The sequence below is a fragment of the Varroa destructor genome, unplaced genomic scaffold, assembly GCF_002443255.2.
Source record: "Varroa destructor unplaced genomic scaffold, Vdes_3.0 BEIS01000003.1, whole genome shotgun sequence".
Lineage (NCBI taxonomy): Eukaryota > Metazoa > Arthropoda > Arachnida > Mesostigmata > Varroidae > Varroa > Varroa destructor.
Window position 1 is genome coordinate 21,445,244 of NW_019211456.1, and position 18,234 is coordinate 21,463,477.

The following is an 18,234-nucleotide window of genomic DNA, read 5'->3' on the forward strand; positions in this document are numbered from 1 at the left end:
TCCTGTACTATGTTGTGTAGTTGATCACATAACATTCAAGGGTTTTGCCGGGTATCGACGTCCCTACGACAGCTTGTGCATATATGCTTGTAAATACGCCGTCTGTTTCTAACGTTTCCAATTGGAACAATTGCAGGGTAATTTTGTGATACGTTTGTTTTATATGAACTTTGCAAGGATATGCGCGCACATAAGATGCTTTCTTTTGATCAAAATCGAAGATAGTCTGAATTTTTAGGAAGGAATTTCTAAGAAAGTTCAATCTTCGTTGCGTACGAAACTCAGGCGATTTAGTAATCTGGAAGACTTGATGGTGTGAGGCAAATTTTTGGATTTGATGGAGCGGTGTCGCGTTCACAAGCGCCGTGCTCTTGGTTACAGTAAAAAATATTTCCTGGCTTATTCGACTGAGAATATATGGCGCAATAAATTGGATGGGTGGCTTTTGTAGACTACCGGTAGCAACACTTTGACGGATCAATGTAACTGAAAGATTTTCTATCGATTCTGATAAAGTACGCTTAGTATTACACATTATCTTAGCAGTACGATAAAACCATCCTGCTTTACTGATCGAGTTGCCATTGGCAGCATTAGGTAAAAACACGATATTGCTTAGCATCTTTCTACAACTATTTCCTATTGCTGATTTTATTCTTAATAATTCATCATAATCCTTGCTTTGAAAGCAAAATTTTGTATTTTAAACTCGAGGTCCAGTGTGGCCGATTGGGTTTACCGTGCCATCAAAATTAAAATGGCGCATCTAGAATATAAGTTGTACAGATTTAGAAATTGGACCAGTGTAATTATCATTACATTTTTTAGTAAATATCTATTCGTTTAACCTTTACTCAAAAGAAACGAATCCTGAAAAGTTTCAGCCGTGATAAAGCGACTAAAAAATTAAACTAGTTAACTAAAAATTTGTGTATATATATATATATATATATATTTGTTTGGTGTAAGAACGGGAGGGAAACGATAATTATCGATTATATCTATATCGGAAATTCAGTTATCATTTTTCTTTCATTTAGTCTTGTATATAGCATTTTATTTAAGAGTACTACAGGCTGATAAAATGGAATTACACATTGCATTTTAACGAACCGAAGAACAGGGATTGTCAGCAAAGCGGGGGACATGCGGTGCGGATCGAGACTTGCTAAGTACAACTACTGTTCAAATCTCGGCCTAACGTTTATTATCTCTAAGGAAAAAATGCCTAATTCGGTTTGATAGATCTCATACTTTTAAGCTACTTTGTGCAAGCTAATAATTGGCCGCAACTTCTAATGGTCAGGACTATCTGAAAAAAGGACATATGGAAATAGGTATCTATGCTATTCGTCTGCCTATTGTTGTCGTGTTTATTATTCACAGGCCAAGTAACCAGATTATTAAGCTGAATATATATAGTATACTCCCAATAAATATGGGAGTATACTATATATTCAGCTAACGTATATTACGAATATACGTATATTTTTTTAAAAATATCTGAGCTTTTCAATTTATTTTGAACAATTAGTAGTTATTTAACACAGGAATATTGTTCAAATAATGATTTAAGTATTTTAAGAGAATACTCTTTATAGCAAAGCAACATGCAATCGACCTGCATTACTGTTGATTTTCCCTTGGTGTTGAAACAAATTATCAAGTTCAACCCTGGTAAAAAAACGTACAGTAAATATGCTATCAGGTCAATAAAAAACATTAGAGGAAAAGGGAATCCTATAGATGGTTTTTTTCCCAGAAAAAGAGGTGCCAAGAAGAAAAATATGACATTATCAATAGATGCCATTTGAGTTTTCGCAGAACTAGGTTGTCAAATTTTTCCGCACCCTTCATCGTGTTTAGATAAAATAGGAAACAAGCAGCCTGCCTATATGTAAATATATATGGTCAATATCAATAGTTACTTATTTACTAGCTATTCGCCTCTTTTTGGGAATAACACCTTCTATCGTTTATCTAACAGCTGCGTAAGCCCACGAGCATCATAGTGGCTAGTTGCGGCGGAACTCCTCTAGGAAAAATCTTCGCTATTTCTCGTTTCGCCAACGACAAACAGCCAAGAGCACGACGGTCTCATCAACAGATGCAAATAGTATTGCTCTAGGCCTTTCTCTGTTCTTCCTTATCAGTTCTCCGCTTTTCTTAGTTGGGCGCCAATGGAGCTATACTGCAAAGACAAACAACATCATCATACCTTCGACATCAATCGCCGCAGATGAAGCATTCTTTCGTAATGGGGTTAAATATGCGTATCAGACAAGTAAACGATTTGTTCAGCCAACCTCGATTTACTAGGAAAAAAATATGAAAAAAGCTATTAGTTTCAAGTATTTTTTTATGTTTACTCCTTTGTTATTTCAAAATGGCGATAAGCCAACGCTGAAGATGGCGCCGGGCACAACGATAATACTTTTCGCGCATTTTTGCGATGACCGAACGGTCGCTATCAGTTAAACCAAATGGCGCCGAGCTTACCAGGTCCTTTACCAGCCACGCCTCTCCTATGAAACCTACCTTTTAACAGGAAGCGCAAAGGTTTAATCATTTAAACATGCCATGATTATCATCCAGACATAAAGATAAGATCTAGCATTGGGCAGCTTGCACCGATACGAAAACGAAATAGAAACCGGATGTCAATCTGGGCCTCGTCAGAGGAACGTAAATACAATAAGATGAACTTCGCATGAAATTCGCCTAACATCTAGAACATTAAGACCGTAGCACAGTATTTTGTAATGGCCGTAATTTATGCTTTAGATAGAGATAAGCGCAAAACCTATTTGATAACATAGTCGGTCTTCTCGTTAACCGGTAAAGAACTATCTCAGTGAATGGGGTATTGTACAATACATAACGATACGTAAACAAATCTGTTAATGGTAAGTCGTACTTACTATAGTCGAGATTTTGTAAGCGTCTGCTCTCACTGTGAATTGGTTGGTTTTGAAACAAAAAAAAAGCGCTCTGCTATCGTACCTATAAAATGGCTGCAATTTTGTGATTAAAGTATGAAGGCTGTAGCCGAATGGCAAAATATTTGGCTTCCATAGGCGGATGGCGGTGACAGAGCCCGCGTTTGACAACACTTACACAGACGATCGAATCTCTCTCTCTACCTCGAGACTGACCAGGTGTCCGTCCTGATTTCTGCTTGATTGTAAATTATAGGTGAAAAGGAGGAAAATGGAAGCCACGGCCACACTGCCGATAGTGTCGGGCCGATTAATGGTAGTGCCACCCTCGCTACTGCTACAAGCACGATCGCGAACGGCAGTGCCTGCCGGAGGAAGTTTGACGGAATGGGAGGTATGCGAATGCCCTCCAGGAAACAAGCAAGCGTATATCGTACAAATTGCCAGATTCGGACGTAAGGACCTTTGGCTGCGAGCACGCCCCGCAATCGCGTGGAGGACACGCGCGTCCTCAGTCGATGCAGCCGTTACTAGCGATGACCCAGTGAAATTGCCTATAAAATACATAGTTGCTTATAGAGATCGGCGAGGCTAGAACAAAAGAGTCCTAGCATTGGAATTCTTTATAACATGTTGATATCTGACAGTGGCAGTTAAATCCGATAAGCGCGATAGCAAAACTTAAGGCGCAGACGATGTGTCGAAACAAACAAAAAATTGCTTAAGTGCACATCAAAATGTACAGACATCGATCAATAAAGTACTGATTCTGATATATATATATATCAAATTTACAGAATTACTTGTTCAATGAGCGTATATTTTTTATTCTGCAATGAGCTAGTATCATATGAAATCGCTCGCGGAGGATCGAAACGATTACTTATCAACCACAGTTTGTGTACTATATTTTAATAATAGTTAGGCTGTTAGGCTGCTCTCTGGTGTTAAGTACGACGGCATAAAGCAAGCTAAAACTATATCGGCAGGAAACACGCTTTTTTATCACCCCTCGGCGCAACCACCGCTTCCGTTTTCCACACTTTTTCTAATCTTTTAACAATCATGAAGAGGGAGCTCCAAACAACGGTCTTAGTTCACCACATTTTTCCCAACATGTGCAAAATCTCCTAGCAAGCTGGGAATATAATTTTGTTAAGTTTAAAGTTTTGCGTACACTTCCAGTTCTTCATCTTAGTACTCGTGCCTTATTGGCAGCGCCCGTTTTGCTGAGGGTTCTGCTTGCCAGTTCAGTTCAGCCACGAAACGTGCTGACAGCAACCCATCGAGGGTGACCGTATAGTACCAAGGCTGTTCAAGTACGACGATGTAGTATATAAAATTGTGACTATGTTATTTGTGACATTTAATTTCCACGCTAAAAAGTATGACGAATTATTCAAGATGGTATGAACTTTCTCTGCTTAACAGGCAGACGTATTTTTGACATTCGTTAACAGCAGCTTTTGATTACACCGACCATCCGTAGGCGTTCATCAATAGGTCGTCGAAGTCTACAGTATAAATATTGATATGCGTCGAAATTTTATTCCTGCCTAAATTCGACGACCCTCCGACTACTCTAGGTGAGTGCAGTCAACTCGATAATGACGATGATGGCAATACAGTGACATAACTTGTAACAGATCGTATGGACCGCCTGTGATGAACTAGGCCATTTAGTTGGATGGACTGTAGGTCAGATGAGGAGAAAATGGTAGGAATTTTGTCCGGTAGTAGGTAGCTCGTGTGTAAGAATGTGCATCTCTGGATAGCGGCGCGTGTAGGCGAAAACGTACACAGGTACCGGAAAGCTAGCTCGAATTATACACAATAGATGTCGATGTACATTTACTTGTAGTTCTCTAATCCTGAAACCAAATGTACGCGTCTCGTTCAGCTGGCACTCAGTCAACTGAGACAGCGCTGACGTAAAACTTGAAGCAGTTTCTTTAGTTATAGAAGTGTTTTATTAATTTTGTCATCTTCACTTAATAGGAATGGCTGCGTGTCATATCTTGTACGTGATTTATGTTGTCAGTAGGCACAATTGGACGAAATGTACCCTTTTTCACTGATCTGTTTATACACGTATGCTATTATGCACATCTACGTTATAACCGTTTTTCATTTGGGGCAATATTCCCTACAATCTAAGTTGCTAGTGGTCCCAAACGTTTCCCCAATAGACCTTCTACATCTAGAAGGTAGAAGATATCGCATGTGAGCATTAAGTGTATCGTGCCAGGACTATCGGATTGGTTACTTATTTCAGTTGAGTCAACATTCAGTCTAGCGTGTGCGATGATGTATAGTCGACAGCCTAGAAAAGGTTGTCGTCATGGCATCATGCCGCTTCAGCGCGAAAGGCCAACAGATGTCGCCAGATCGGTCGCCAGATGTTACTTGAAAGGTCGGAGCCTGTTTGCGAGTTGCGCGGATTCGGACTTCGACGTCTGTGTCCGCGCCACTAACGCTGTTGTCCGAGAAATCTGGGAACATGAGACTGTTTCCACTATACAACGGGCAGGTCCCTGTGCATCCGTGCATTCGTGTCTCTGCGCATGTACGTTCCTTCGAACAAAGAATCATATAGCGGCTTCGAGATTTTTTTCGCGCGGCAAAGACTGTCGACGAAAGCTAGTAGGGTTAACAGCTACTTAAATAGCAAACTATTTGCAAGTGATTGGTTAACCACTGCAAGGGCTGGTTTAGAAGGGTTGGAATAGGAAACAAGTTGACTTGAACCGCGTTTTGCTATAAGTCAAAACGCATGTAACCTGTTTTTGCTACCACATAATCATATCCAAGGAGGTTTTTTAAATATGTAACCATAATATATTTCGGCCTTTCTTCGGCAGCTCACTGGTCGTATTTTAAAATGTTTCCAGCGGTGAATATTGAACTTGTTACCAATCCATTGAAGCGTGAAGCAGTTGACGCAATTGGTAGACCGATAGATACCAGGAAGATTGAATTCGCCTGTTCATTTATCACAGTAAGGTGTAGAGATGTATTTCTGACATTGCCACCATGACTATTGCTACGTCAGGCATGCGTCGACGCTATGCAGCAAGCGCTTGCAGTGGTACACATACTAGCAAAACTCAATCAGAGCTGGTAGTGGTGAAGAGAGATATAGGAGAGCCAGTAATAGAAAATGTGGCTAGATAAAAAATACAGGGAGAGAGAAAGGGGCAACAACGACACGTCTACCTGCAGGTCTACACGCTCGAGCTGGGAGTATCATAGAAGTAGGGTAACAGTCATACATGTCTGTAGTATCAACAGAAATAATCGCGGACAAGGGTGCGTTATAACTGTTACTAAGACAATATGCACGAGAAAATCAATCAGCCGTTTCGTTCAGCCCTCAGAGATACCTCAGAGATAGAGTTAGAGACGATACCCAAGTTATTTATAATATATTTGTGTGTAGTTTTGGCCTACGTATATGAATTTACGTCAGTGACAGCACATACATTGGGCGACCAGAGCCTAAAGACAAAGCTGCTTAATAATATTGAAAGTAATGATCTTGCACAGAACGGCATTCAGAGAATGAAAATTCAACATGAGGCGATGATTTTACAACGATGTAACCTTAGCAGACGTTAACGTAGACTTGTACGAAATATTCCTTTGAGATACGGATATCGTATATCCAAGCTTGGCTTGTACTGAAGTTGTCATATTACAGGGAATTGTTCAAAGTATCTAGGATTCGTTCATATTAGTAGCCTAAGCGCAACCGGGCATAGTCATAATGTCGGGACGGAAACTTATTCTGATTTCGCACTTCTTAAATGTGAAGTTTTTGAAAACACTTTATATATAAATTCTGATTACCGAGTCTCAGAGAATACTCAAAGCAAATCAGACAAGCGGTCGAAGAAATATTTGTTGAACCTCGATCTACGTCGACGTTCTGAAAGGGCCTTCGGTACAGCCGCGCGTATACCTGTGCAAATGCTCTACATCGCTATCGATAAATTTATTCGATGAGTATTATTTTTGTTGGATCTCAGGTACAATTTTTAATATGTATATCCATATAGTTGCTAGGATAGTGTACGTACCGCGTTGCGCCTACCTCCCTACGCACTTTGTACTGCCACTAAGGCGTTCGCCGCCGCGGGTCAAATGTTAGTAGATACGTCTGTTTCGTGAATTGGGCTGCGATTGTTTGCTCAGGTCGTCTCGGGCTCGTTGAACTGGCCCAACGTGCCCCATTTGTGCGGGTAGAACTATTTCTAAAAGCAAAAGTCGTTTTCTTTATCTGTTTCGTTTGGCGTGCAGGTGTTTACGCCCTAGCGTAACCTCATACAACTATCGTTGCCGATAAAACGGATGGCAATATGTTACTTACCCTAGGCGGAGTGGCCTGCAAGAGTTTGTGCACCAGGACCGGCCGCGCATGTTGATCGCAAACAAATACGATTTGAATATTGACTTCGGGCTTCGTCGCTGGTACCGTTGTTTCAGCTATTGCCGCTGCCTTTGCCATTGCTGAATTCTACACGCGTAACCTCTGACAACAATAAACTAGAGTTTACATTGAAATAAATTTACAATATGTTAACGAGAAGGAGAAACGTAAAAGTTGGACGGTGCTCTGCTGATAACAAACGAAATATATGAGCGAAAATATGGGAGAATAACCCTGCTAGTGGGAATGGCTAGAATTAAACTACTGAAAAGAGGCTGAATGGCATACACATCGTTCAACAGAGATTTCCTTGCTTTGGCTAATAAACAACAATACTTGACTGTAGACGATGCGATCTTTTTCCCGGTTTTAGAGTGGCGCTTTTTTAATGATGACATTTCACTTTGCTTATGCTACATGGCAGAGAGCACTTAGATTTTTACATTCTATTCTCGTTGGGGGCGGATTAGTGCATCTTTAATTTAGATCTCATCGTCCTTCGACTGGATAACCTTTCGACCGTGACTGGGTAACCGTTTCAGTTACCTTTAACTCTATACGTTCGCCAATTTTAATTAGCTTTCATCGAAATGTACCAATGATTGTTTTCTGAAGCTAATTTTCTGCAAATCGGTCTGGTACCGAATAGCGAGGTACCTGATTACGGTTTATGGCAAGCTACCTGTGAACAAGCGTCCTGTAGCAGATACGAAACCTCAAATAGCTAACGGAGTCGATATCGCGAGCTTATTAAATGACATTTCACTGTATCTGAGCATTCTCGGGCATGACGATTACTACTTTGATTAGTACACATATTTGCTTGTTTCTATAAACTATTTCATTAGTAAGTCTGAGACGATGCTACTCGAAGTAGCATTTAGTTTGTGACGTTACGGTCCAGACCATTGGAGAAAGTATCAATATTCCCAAGCTTTTCATTGGAGCAACTAATGACGACAGAACGAGGGCAAAGCAAAGTCTGATTAGAACGTAAGGTGTTTCAACGTACTGCAATTATATATCATGCATCGCTTTCGGAAACATTTTGAAAGTTCTCGGTTTGCTACTGAAACTCTAGCCATGCGCTAGAATGGAAGTTTCATTATCCATATATATTGTATGTATCATTATCATTCATCTATATATCGTATGTATGGCGGACGACATACGCACCGCCTCTCAAAAGCGACCAGTACTTCATTCAAAGCGTCTTACCGTTGTCGAGCAAAGCGTCATCGTTTCACTCAGTGCTCGTTCGCTCATTTTTCTGCAATTATTCTTTTCGCGAGTGACACGTATTTGTGTGTAAGTACATCGTTGTCAATAGGTTTCTGCTTTATCTGATCGGTTACCCCGTGAATCACATCCTTGAAACCACTGGCCACTCGACCGCTCGCGCAGTCGGTCAACTCCAGTGAACCCAGTTGGTCATCAGAGCAACGTTTGCTCGCAGCCATACCCGATTACTTTTCCTAGCACTATCCTAGCGACTCTTAGCTGCCGTAGCTGCAATGGCACATCGTTGGCTATCGACAACAAGTCACTGGTCGGCCCGTCTGGGTGTCGTTCCCGACAAATACCCCGTCTGAGGTATAGTGCCTTATTTCGCGTCGCGTCTAACTATCCGTCACGCATGCTTATTAAGTAAGTGATAGAAGCAAGCGAAAAGGCACGAAGCAACGCGACGACAAACGACAGACAACTTGTCAAATCATAAATTTACCCCATCGTTATCATTGTCAGCACTGTTGTCGCTACTTCTACCGGTAGTAATAGTTGCAGCTGCTTTGGCGAAGCTCTATCCGATCCGAATGTCAAGCCGTTCACGGCATGAAGGCACGTTAGCAAAGACAACGTTGCCGTTGCCTCATAATTCTGCGGCTGCGATCATGGGATCAGTGGCGACATGACTGCTTGTGCAGTCCTACCGCTGGCAATTTTCCACAAGAAACGACAAAACAAAAGCGCTGGTTCGCCTTTCGTTATCTTCTACACTTCGATCGGTGTCTTTTCGCTTCCTTTTTACAGCAGCCGCAGCGTAGCGCCGGAGACAACTGAAATCTATAAGCGAGTGGTGCTCTCGGTGGTCTTCGCTGAATGGTAGCGAACTTTTGCGTTAATTTATGACAGCGTCATGCCTGTGAGCATTGTCATCTGCTTCACCGTCGTAACCGACCACCGCCCCCGTTCTTGGCTTTTCGGGGCCGGAGGAAGATAGGAAGAACGCCGGCCATGTTCGTACCTTGCACACGGGTGCACACATAAATACACACACGAGCGCGCGCGCAGACACACAAATGCACACATGCAGAAGTGCACAGAAAGAGACACCAACTAGTTTAGAAGTAGTTGTAATTTTTTCTGTTTGATCTTTTACGTTCTTCGCTTTTTTCATCATTCTTCTTCCTATTCGTTATTTCCGTTTGCGTTTTGCGTTCTGCCGGTTTGAACTGTTTATAGGAAAAGCATTACCTTAACCTATTGACAATAGCGGCCAGCAGGCGGGTCATTAATTAAACGCTATCTATGACTGGCGATAGGCACAGCCAACGCCAGACGACAATTAAAATAACGTCGGCCAGTAACGGACCTTGTAGATCTATATGTGGTTTCATTGATATTATTGCTGTTTTTGCAATCATCGTCCGTCATTTATTGACAGCGATGTCTCCATCCAGGTTGCAGATGTTGCGCGGATGTCGAACAGAATTTCATTATAACCATCATTTAAAAATAACGTGAAATGAGTTAGTCATCTCCGTTACTGACTTTATAGAATGCAAGTGAAAAAAAAGGATACGGGGAAAAGCATTAATATTGAACAGGCCACTTGTACCGAGAAGGATCAATGTCGTACCAGGCCGCATCTGCCGACAGCGTCGGTAGCCTTCAACTTCGAAGCGTAGATGCCTTGTCATGTAGAAATTTAGGGCATGGCTTCGGAAACACTATGTGTACAATAAATCGAGATCTGCGAAGGTACATCACGTTCCATTGAAGACGTGGTGCAGGTAGGTATTACTGGTAGAGAAATAGCTCATTTTATTTGCAGAAAATGTGTTCTTTTTTGACAGACAAATCGCTAACCACTTCCGGTACGTTCCTGTCATTCCACCTACTTACTGAGAACTTGGATCCGACTACAATACGGATGATGGGGTGTAAAATGTACCCTGCAAGCAGGATTCCGCAATAGCTGATGATAATACCAATGTTATTCTAAAGTAACTTTGCCGTCGCTTAAGATCCACATACATGTTACCAATAACTAACTAACAGTAGACAGATATTGTGGTCTCTTGCTGCTACGTCGTCTTCGATGCGCCTTCTTGTAGCCTGCTGTGATTTCATCGTTGGAAAAGATCTGATTGTGCAGTTGGTCACAGCTGAATTTATAAATGCCTTTTAGTTGTACCCGCATTCATGTATAGGCGATCTGTCCATGGTATCACATATGTGATAGGCATATTTTTTACATATGCATAGACTAGAACGAACCATTTTGGACTTATAAGTAATTGTATCGCTTAAGCCGGATGAACACATGGGAACAGGTAACAATTCGTTTGTGTCTGTATTCCCTTCGTCTTTTGACAAATTTATTGAACGAATTAGATTCACTCGCCGGTTCAAGGATCTGTCGGATGACTTGGCGCTACGAGGAGCTACTAGCCAAAAGTAACAATTTTCCCTAATAAATTTACCATCTTTAAAAATAAATAACTACAAGTGGAAGAAAGTTTTTCTTAGCATGCCTCGTCCACTTTGGTTGACCCTCTCAAACGTATTCCAAATGAATTCGATCGAAGGTAAAGTGATGGAGGCGCACTTCGTGGCATCGGTAGACTCTTCGGGCTGTTAAAACGCGTCAATGGTTGCTTCTCTCACCCTTCTCCTTACGCCTGAGTAGTTTTATGTATCATTGATGGCCAGGACAGTCAGACTATACTGCTTTTGATGCTTAGAACATGCCCAAATGTATATATATATCCATTATATCTGTCGAACAGCCTGATATGGAAGTTAGATAAGCTATTATAGAAAACTACCGTAAAGTTATATTCAAACTTTAGGGTTCGATAATAATAATAATAATAGTGTTCGTCCATTGGAAACTCATAACAGGTGACATTGTTTATGAAGTCAAGGTAGAAAATACCTTCAAATTTAGCACTGCGCAATTAATAGACATCAATGTTTTATTAAAATATCGTCATGCCCAGTAGTGAAATATGATTGAATATCGTACAAAAAACTCGTAAATCTGTAAAAAAATTCGTGATCAATGAGAAATCCAACGTTATTATTATTAGTTTATTATATGTAACGATTGGAAAAGAAATCCTATGATTGGCTAGATTCGTTACCGAAGTATGAGAAAATACAACGTTTTAGGGTTCCAAGGCCTAATAAACCAAGCCAAGGATAAACGTATAATTTCTGTGGTCTGCAAGTTCGAGTGACAAAAGCTATCTCTTTATGACTACATTTCTATTATTTACTATAAAAAAAAATGCTATTCTGTTACGGAACAAATTGAAACGACTTTCTAGAAGTGAACTTGAAAAATACACAGATATTAATGCTTTATTTGGTCCTCTAGTGGTGGAATGTATGGGATCAACGTATTTGCTGACATCAGGGTTTTTCTAGTCTGCTATATTAAGACACTGGAAGTAAAGGACTGATTCCTCGGAAATTTCGAGCAATTTTTCAGACGTTACTACGCATTGTAATAATGTAAGTAACATACCAAACTCTTCTTTTCGGACCTTTATTCCAGAAACGTGTTGGCCAGTCAGCAGAACTTTTCCGAAGACAGGACCGTTATATAAGTTTATTAGATACAGCAGTAACTATACACAATTTTTTACCTTTTATCAAGGTGATTCTATAGGTATCATTCTTTGAAACATCGCTCGAAACACAAAACAAGAAAATTCCAGGTACGCTGTCTCTGTTGCAGTAACAACCCATTGGTACTTTGCCATATATATATATTATCAGCAGAATTGTCTATAAATGACCAATCTAAATGCATTATCTGAAGAATAATGGAGGACGCGTTTCCATATCTCTCCGTTCCTATGTTGATTTGAAATGGCCGTAGTAAGTCTTTGCTAATATATTCCTACATTGAGCACGAGGGTTTTACGTTCGACATATAATGATGTCGACAATGATAGCGCACTGTCACATTACTTCTCACAGAGGACATGACACGCTTAATTATAATTACAAATACATTAATACCTTTAGGACGAAGACACGAGGGGCAAATCACCTGTGCTAGCACGACCACGAACGGCACCAGCTCAACCAATAGCTATTCCACCCAACAGTAACAGCAGGCCAGCTTCGTTGCAAGACATCAGATTCAATCATCTAAGTACTGTTCTATTAGTCGTGGACTAATAGCTACTATTTGGCGGTCAATAAGTCAAATTGCAGAAATTTAGTGGTTGCGCCGTGGACAGAACAATGCTAGATTGGCAAACAGCTGCCGACAGGGTCGTCACTTTCGTATATGCGTACGTTTGTGTATGCGTGCGTGTCCTTAACTGCGTCGTTGATTTATTTCTGTCTTTTCATCGTTTTTGTATGTGTCTATATATGTGAGCAGAATCTTTGCTTTCGTCTTTTTGCCCGTTCTATACGCAAGAAGAAGCAAAACGGGAAGAAGTCGAAACCAGCAACCGGAACTTTTCCTTTACGTGTTTTCCTACAGTGGCAGTTATGGGAACAATAATACTGTCATACCATAACAATCAAATCATAGTGCATCATAAGCACAACCGTAGCGGTTAACGCTAATGCCACGGTGGCCACAATGCGAGAAAGCTACAGTAGAAAACCTGCTGAAATACTCCCACCGAATTAGTTGTTTTTTTACCATTCGCTTACTAATTCAACATTGTAGACGCGTATTAACCTCTGGGAACGGAAGTTTATGGAGAGTTTTCGACTTCGCTGCGGTTCCGTGCTCCGACCGTGCGCAGTTCTATCTATAATATATTGCATGTCACTATGCATGGGGTTAGGACATCAAAGGATAAATACACGGATGACTTTACAGGGCTAGTAATATCGATTAGTGGGTACGGTTTGTATGCCTGTCTGTGTTTGTGTATGATCCTGAATACGGGAGCGTGCTATCTATAAACGTGGGTGCTCTTAACGCGCAATTGAGTCGCCCTCTAACTTCGTATCTAGCCAGCAATATCTATCGTATCTGGCGTACGGAAATACAAACGTATTAACCTTATAGCTAATATTCGTATATCCGCAGAGTGTCGCACGGCTGGAGGATGGATTTTATCTTTTCTTAATATGCACAGGTTCATATTCATGTAACAGGGGAACTTGTTGCTACACCTAGCAACTTACTGTACCGCAGTCGTCGCTACAACGAACCGCAATTACTATTGGTTCTATTTCTTCCACGGCGAGGACGTATCGTGACCAGAGCGATCATCTTTCTAGCAAACAGCCAAAACTACCCCCGTGACATTAGTGAAAATTAATTATCTTTTTAGTTGTCTGCTTCCTTCTTCTATTAATAGAAGGCGTTTGCACTTTATTTTTTGCAATTTACTCCTTGTTCATTCTCATCGTCATCGTCACGTTTACATTTTGTTTGTTTTCCCAGGAATGCCTTCTGCGTCTTACCCCAGCCCCCCTACGCCGTTTGGTCCCATTTGCTGTTGCCAGGCATTTGAATGCCTGCCGGCTAGCCAGATACAGGTTTGGGGGTTCGCCGCACCTCACTCCTTTTCCCCCATCCCTTATCCTTTTTAGCAGGCACACTTTGCAGCCTCGATATGAAACGGCGATTAATGTTGGCGAAGAATACGATAAACCGGTAAGTCCCCTAGCTCATTAACCTTGGCTTGCCTTGCCTTTCTTTTGTGCAATGATTGTCGCACAGCTGGAACACTCGTCTAGAGAAAACAAGAGAGCCAAATAGTAAAACCTATTATGCTTTTTTTCAGTTTGTCTCTGTTGACTTCGGCTCTAAACGCCATACTAAGCGGTCTGCATTATGAATCTGCCATTTTCATTACCATTAAAGCTACGCCATTCCGCCTGTACTTAGTCGATTCGAAACGTTTTGCTTGACACAACCTTTATGTTGTGGTCAGCAGCTGATCGTTCGGCTATTCTCGGCGTACTAATAGACGAAACGCAGAAATAGCACAAGATTTAATGAAAACAAGCAATGTAATTGAAATAGAAGAATTAATGTTGTCCTCTCCAGAAAACACTGTTCTGTTGTTGACCAGTGGTCTGTAAAAGGACCAATAGTTCGTTCAAATACATATTCAAGCATCTGTAAGTGTAAATACCATCATATTATATACCGTAATGTTTGTTCTGTTTGTCACCCACTGCTGTCAGCCATGATGATTTAAGTCTTTAACAATTTTTTGTGCTTCGGATCCCCATCTGATTCTAGTCATCACGGATGGTCGCGGTTCAGAAAATAAAAAAAGATGTATCCGAGGTGTCGAGAATCATTATATTTTACAGTTCTTTACGCTACGTTACTATATATATTTATATACATATATAACATCAGATTGTTTTGCTGTAACCAGTGGCTGCTACGTGTGCTTCACGGTGTTCTGTAATGCGTTTTTGAAGCACATCGTTGACGATAGAAAAGTCGCTCATCCAGTGGGATAGATTTCCTGTGTTGATGAGGATACCATTGCTGCTGCTATCGTTGCAGTAGCAGGTATTTGAGGTGCGTCGAGGATATAATATAACGGAAGCCCGAAGCGATGTCTTTGAATAAGATAATGATACAAGGTCTAAAGATAGCGGTAGTATTCATAAGTAATTAGGCTTTTCTCTCGTTTTTATCCACGCCACGCGTTTATTAACGAATGCTGGAAGTTTTATGATCCACAGATTTGTCCGTCGTTGTTGTGACGTTTCAATTTTGTTAATGTTTTTCTGCCTACCACATTGTCTCCATAAATTTTACGGTTTCTAGGTCAATTGCAGCAGAATGGGAAGTAGCAGTTTCTTTCAGATTGTTTTATTTTTGAGAGTGAATCTTTGGTATCGACCATCAGCGAAGTGTAGTATGAAAAAACAAAAAAAAAAAAAAAATGTAAGGATGGAGCAAAGGTTTAACATGAAAAGTGACAAAAAGACCTTGTGGAATCTAAATTTTGAATATTGGTCTGAATATTGGTTCGATAGTAAGCATTATCATAGGATGAATAAATGAAGGAGCAGGTTTTCACCACTCTAGTCAAAATAGTGTGCCGCACCTTTACAAACAATAGGCTCTAGAGTATCTTCTGCTCCTTTCTGTGTAAACTGTCCAGCATTAAGGACTTGCATACACTAGAAGGTCTACCTGAGGTACTCTCGCCACACCTGTGTGCAGTTCCTTCAATAAACCTATGAAGCGGCATGGTAACCATTTGCCAACGCTGAAATTTGAATTACTTATGGAACTCGCATGTTCATGCTTAGTAGGGCAAAGCACAAAATCTGAATTAGGGAAACAACAACGCTATCGAAGTTCTCTAGAACTATAACTGCCATAAGCTTAAGGTGAACGCAGAACTTACATCGACGTATATACGAAACACAAGCGTATCCTACACACTCTTTATATTAACCTTAATAATAAACATTTACTTTATGATATTGATTGATAAACAAAATGTTAGCTGGCGCAGAAATGGCCTGCTGCTAATATTTGCCTACACCCCAAAATTTGCTTAATAAACATATGATATGACATTTAAAATAAACAGTCTGGTCTAGTTATTTACTGTTGTTAAAAAAACACATTGACATAGAACCTATGGATGAAATAAAATACATATAGTTGTATTGTATATCTTTACAAACAAATAATGGCTTTCCATACAGCTTTGTCGACCGACGATGGTGAAGACTGTTCGTGAAACGTAACATTTGACTATCATGTTATCCTATTGACATATGCTGTCTAGACAGGCAGACACATTGGCGAACTCGAACCCTCGATTCTAACATTCGTCCGTTGAACTTTTATATAGAAAATGCATCGCATTTTAAAGCTAATAATAACAATAAAAATCTAAATAAGTTATTATTGCTCGGAAGAGCATTCAAATGTACGTTTTCATTCACGTTAAAATGTACGGGGGCACAGATAACCACCAGCGACAAATATCCGAAGTCTGAACGCGTCTGGACATAGTGCACGACGCAATTAGCCCTACCAAGTGTTGGCAAGAAACACCCACACCCCTACAGAAGCTTTGGAGATAATCTCGATTATTCCTCCGCCCTCCCCCCTGTGTACAGCCAAGTATCGAGATAATCCTAAACGAACTTTTAGGGACGCTTCTAACAAGAATGCTTGCCAGATGGCGTTACAGAGAACCTCTATAGCGTAGAACGATCCGCTCTTACTATGTGAGGGTTTCCGTTCGTTATTGACACGCACACACGAGCTTGCAAATGTGCATCTATACTTCAGCTGACCATCTTATTAGACTTCGTCCTATGACTAGATTGCAATTAACCTCGACTCGGCGGTTGCCTAGTAGCAGGCCGAATTTATATGGACTTGTTCGCATATAATACATTCGTCATTGAGCAATGCTAGTGCAATATTAGACAATCGCCTGTAAGCTTAATAGCTGTCATATCACCTGGAGCCGAGAGTAGACAACTTAGGTCTTTCTTTAAATCATAGGGGGCACTCTCTATGAAGGGATGTGTTAGTACGATAGCAAACAGCGGATGCGTGCGTTCAGCTGTTGGATTACTCTTCGCGTCCAGAGTGAGTATTGAATGGTCTAATACGCTAGCCATTTATAGACTGTAAGTTCACGGTAACGGAAGCTATCTAACTCTGGATTCGTACGAAGCACCCCTATCTATCATCATGTTAGGCGTCTGGGTGGCCATTTATCAGTAAGCTGCGTTCGGGCACTGGGTAGGAAAGCATTGTGATTTCTCGTACGTATATGTAAGTTGTTGTAATTGTTTTAATTCATTGAAGTGAAGGAGAGTTACGTCCACATAATATGAAAAACACACGTTACTTCGTCGAAAATTTAAGGTTAACTTGAATGAAAGTTTTGCCTGTTATTGTGGCTATCTATTAATATATATATATATATAGGTTTTTTTTTCTAGAAAATAATGGGTTCAGATAGGTTTTATGTGCGTTATGAGCGTTACATCTTTCCATATTGATTTTTTTTGTATATTAAATATTGGTTCTACTTTCTGGAGCCCGTTTCATTTACTTTCTACTGTACAGCATGCTGACCATTATTAAATTGGCATGTGTACCCAACATCGTTGGAGTATACCGCGGTAAAGCGCTGACGGTTCGTGTGACTTGCGCTCCACTAGAGCACGTAGAGTACGACTATTACGTCTGCGTGAAGCAAAAAAGACGATTTCGATACACTTCAACATAACAACAGCAAGATGAACATTGTGGACCGTCAGCACCAGGTTCCGGCACTTAGCATTGGTTTAAGCCTGAATAGAATACAGACTGCTCCGGCCCGCTTAAGGCCAAAAACATTGCTGGCACGTCACCACGATGAGATAAGCTTTAGCTTCAATAACACCAGTTTGTCCGGTGGTTTCTGCGTTACAGCGATCACACAAAAAAGCTCCAGTAAGCGACAATAGGAAAGCCAATAGTGCGCCACCGCCCAAGAGGGGCGCATATCTCCCGTTTCGTTCCAAACGAATCGCCAAAGGGCCACCGACACCGCCGCTATCGGCACTACCAGCAGCGCAAATGTTCGTCTTTCGTTGGCTTGTGCGTTGATTCCTTTATACGTTTTGCATATAAGACCCATCACTAAGACCAGCAGTTCACAGCTG

The 18,234-nt window shown here is 40.8% G+C and overlaps 1 protein-coding gene across 9 annotated transcripts in view; it reads left to right on the top strand.

Moving 5' to 3' along the window:
- LOC147756665 (uncharacterized) overlaps positions 1-16,127 on the top strand; it is a 146,674-nt gene extending 130,547 nt beyond the window's left edge. For 7 of the 9 annotated variants that reach the window (XR_015323141.1, XR_015323142.1, XR_015323140.1 and 4 more), the window contains one exon: positions 3,196-3,750. Coding sequence is in view for 5 of the 9 variants with exons in the window: in XM_086982734.1 (XP_086838860.1) it covers positions 3,196-3,534 (339 nt within the window). In the remaining 4 variants the exon portion in view is untranslated. Of the gene's footprint in view, positions 1-3,195; positions 3,751-14,020; positions 14,234-14,363 lie in introns of those variants that run through there. The other 2 variants (XR_015323143.1, XM_086982737.1) reach the window with 1 other exon arrangement.
- The last annotated feature ends 2,107 nt before the right edge of the window (positions 16,128-18,234 follow it).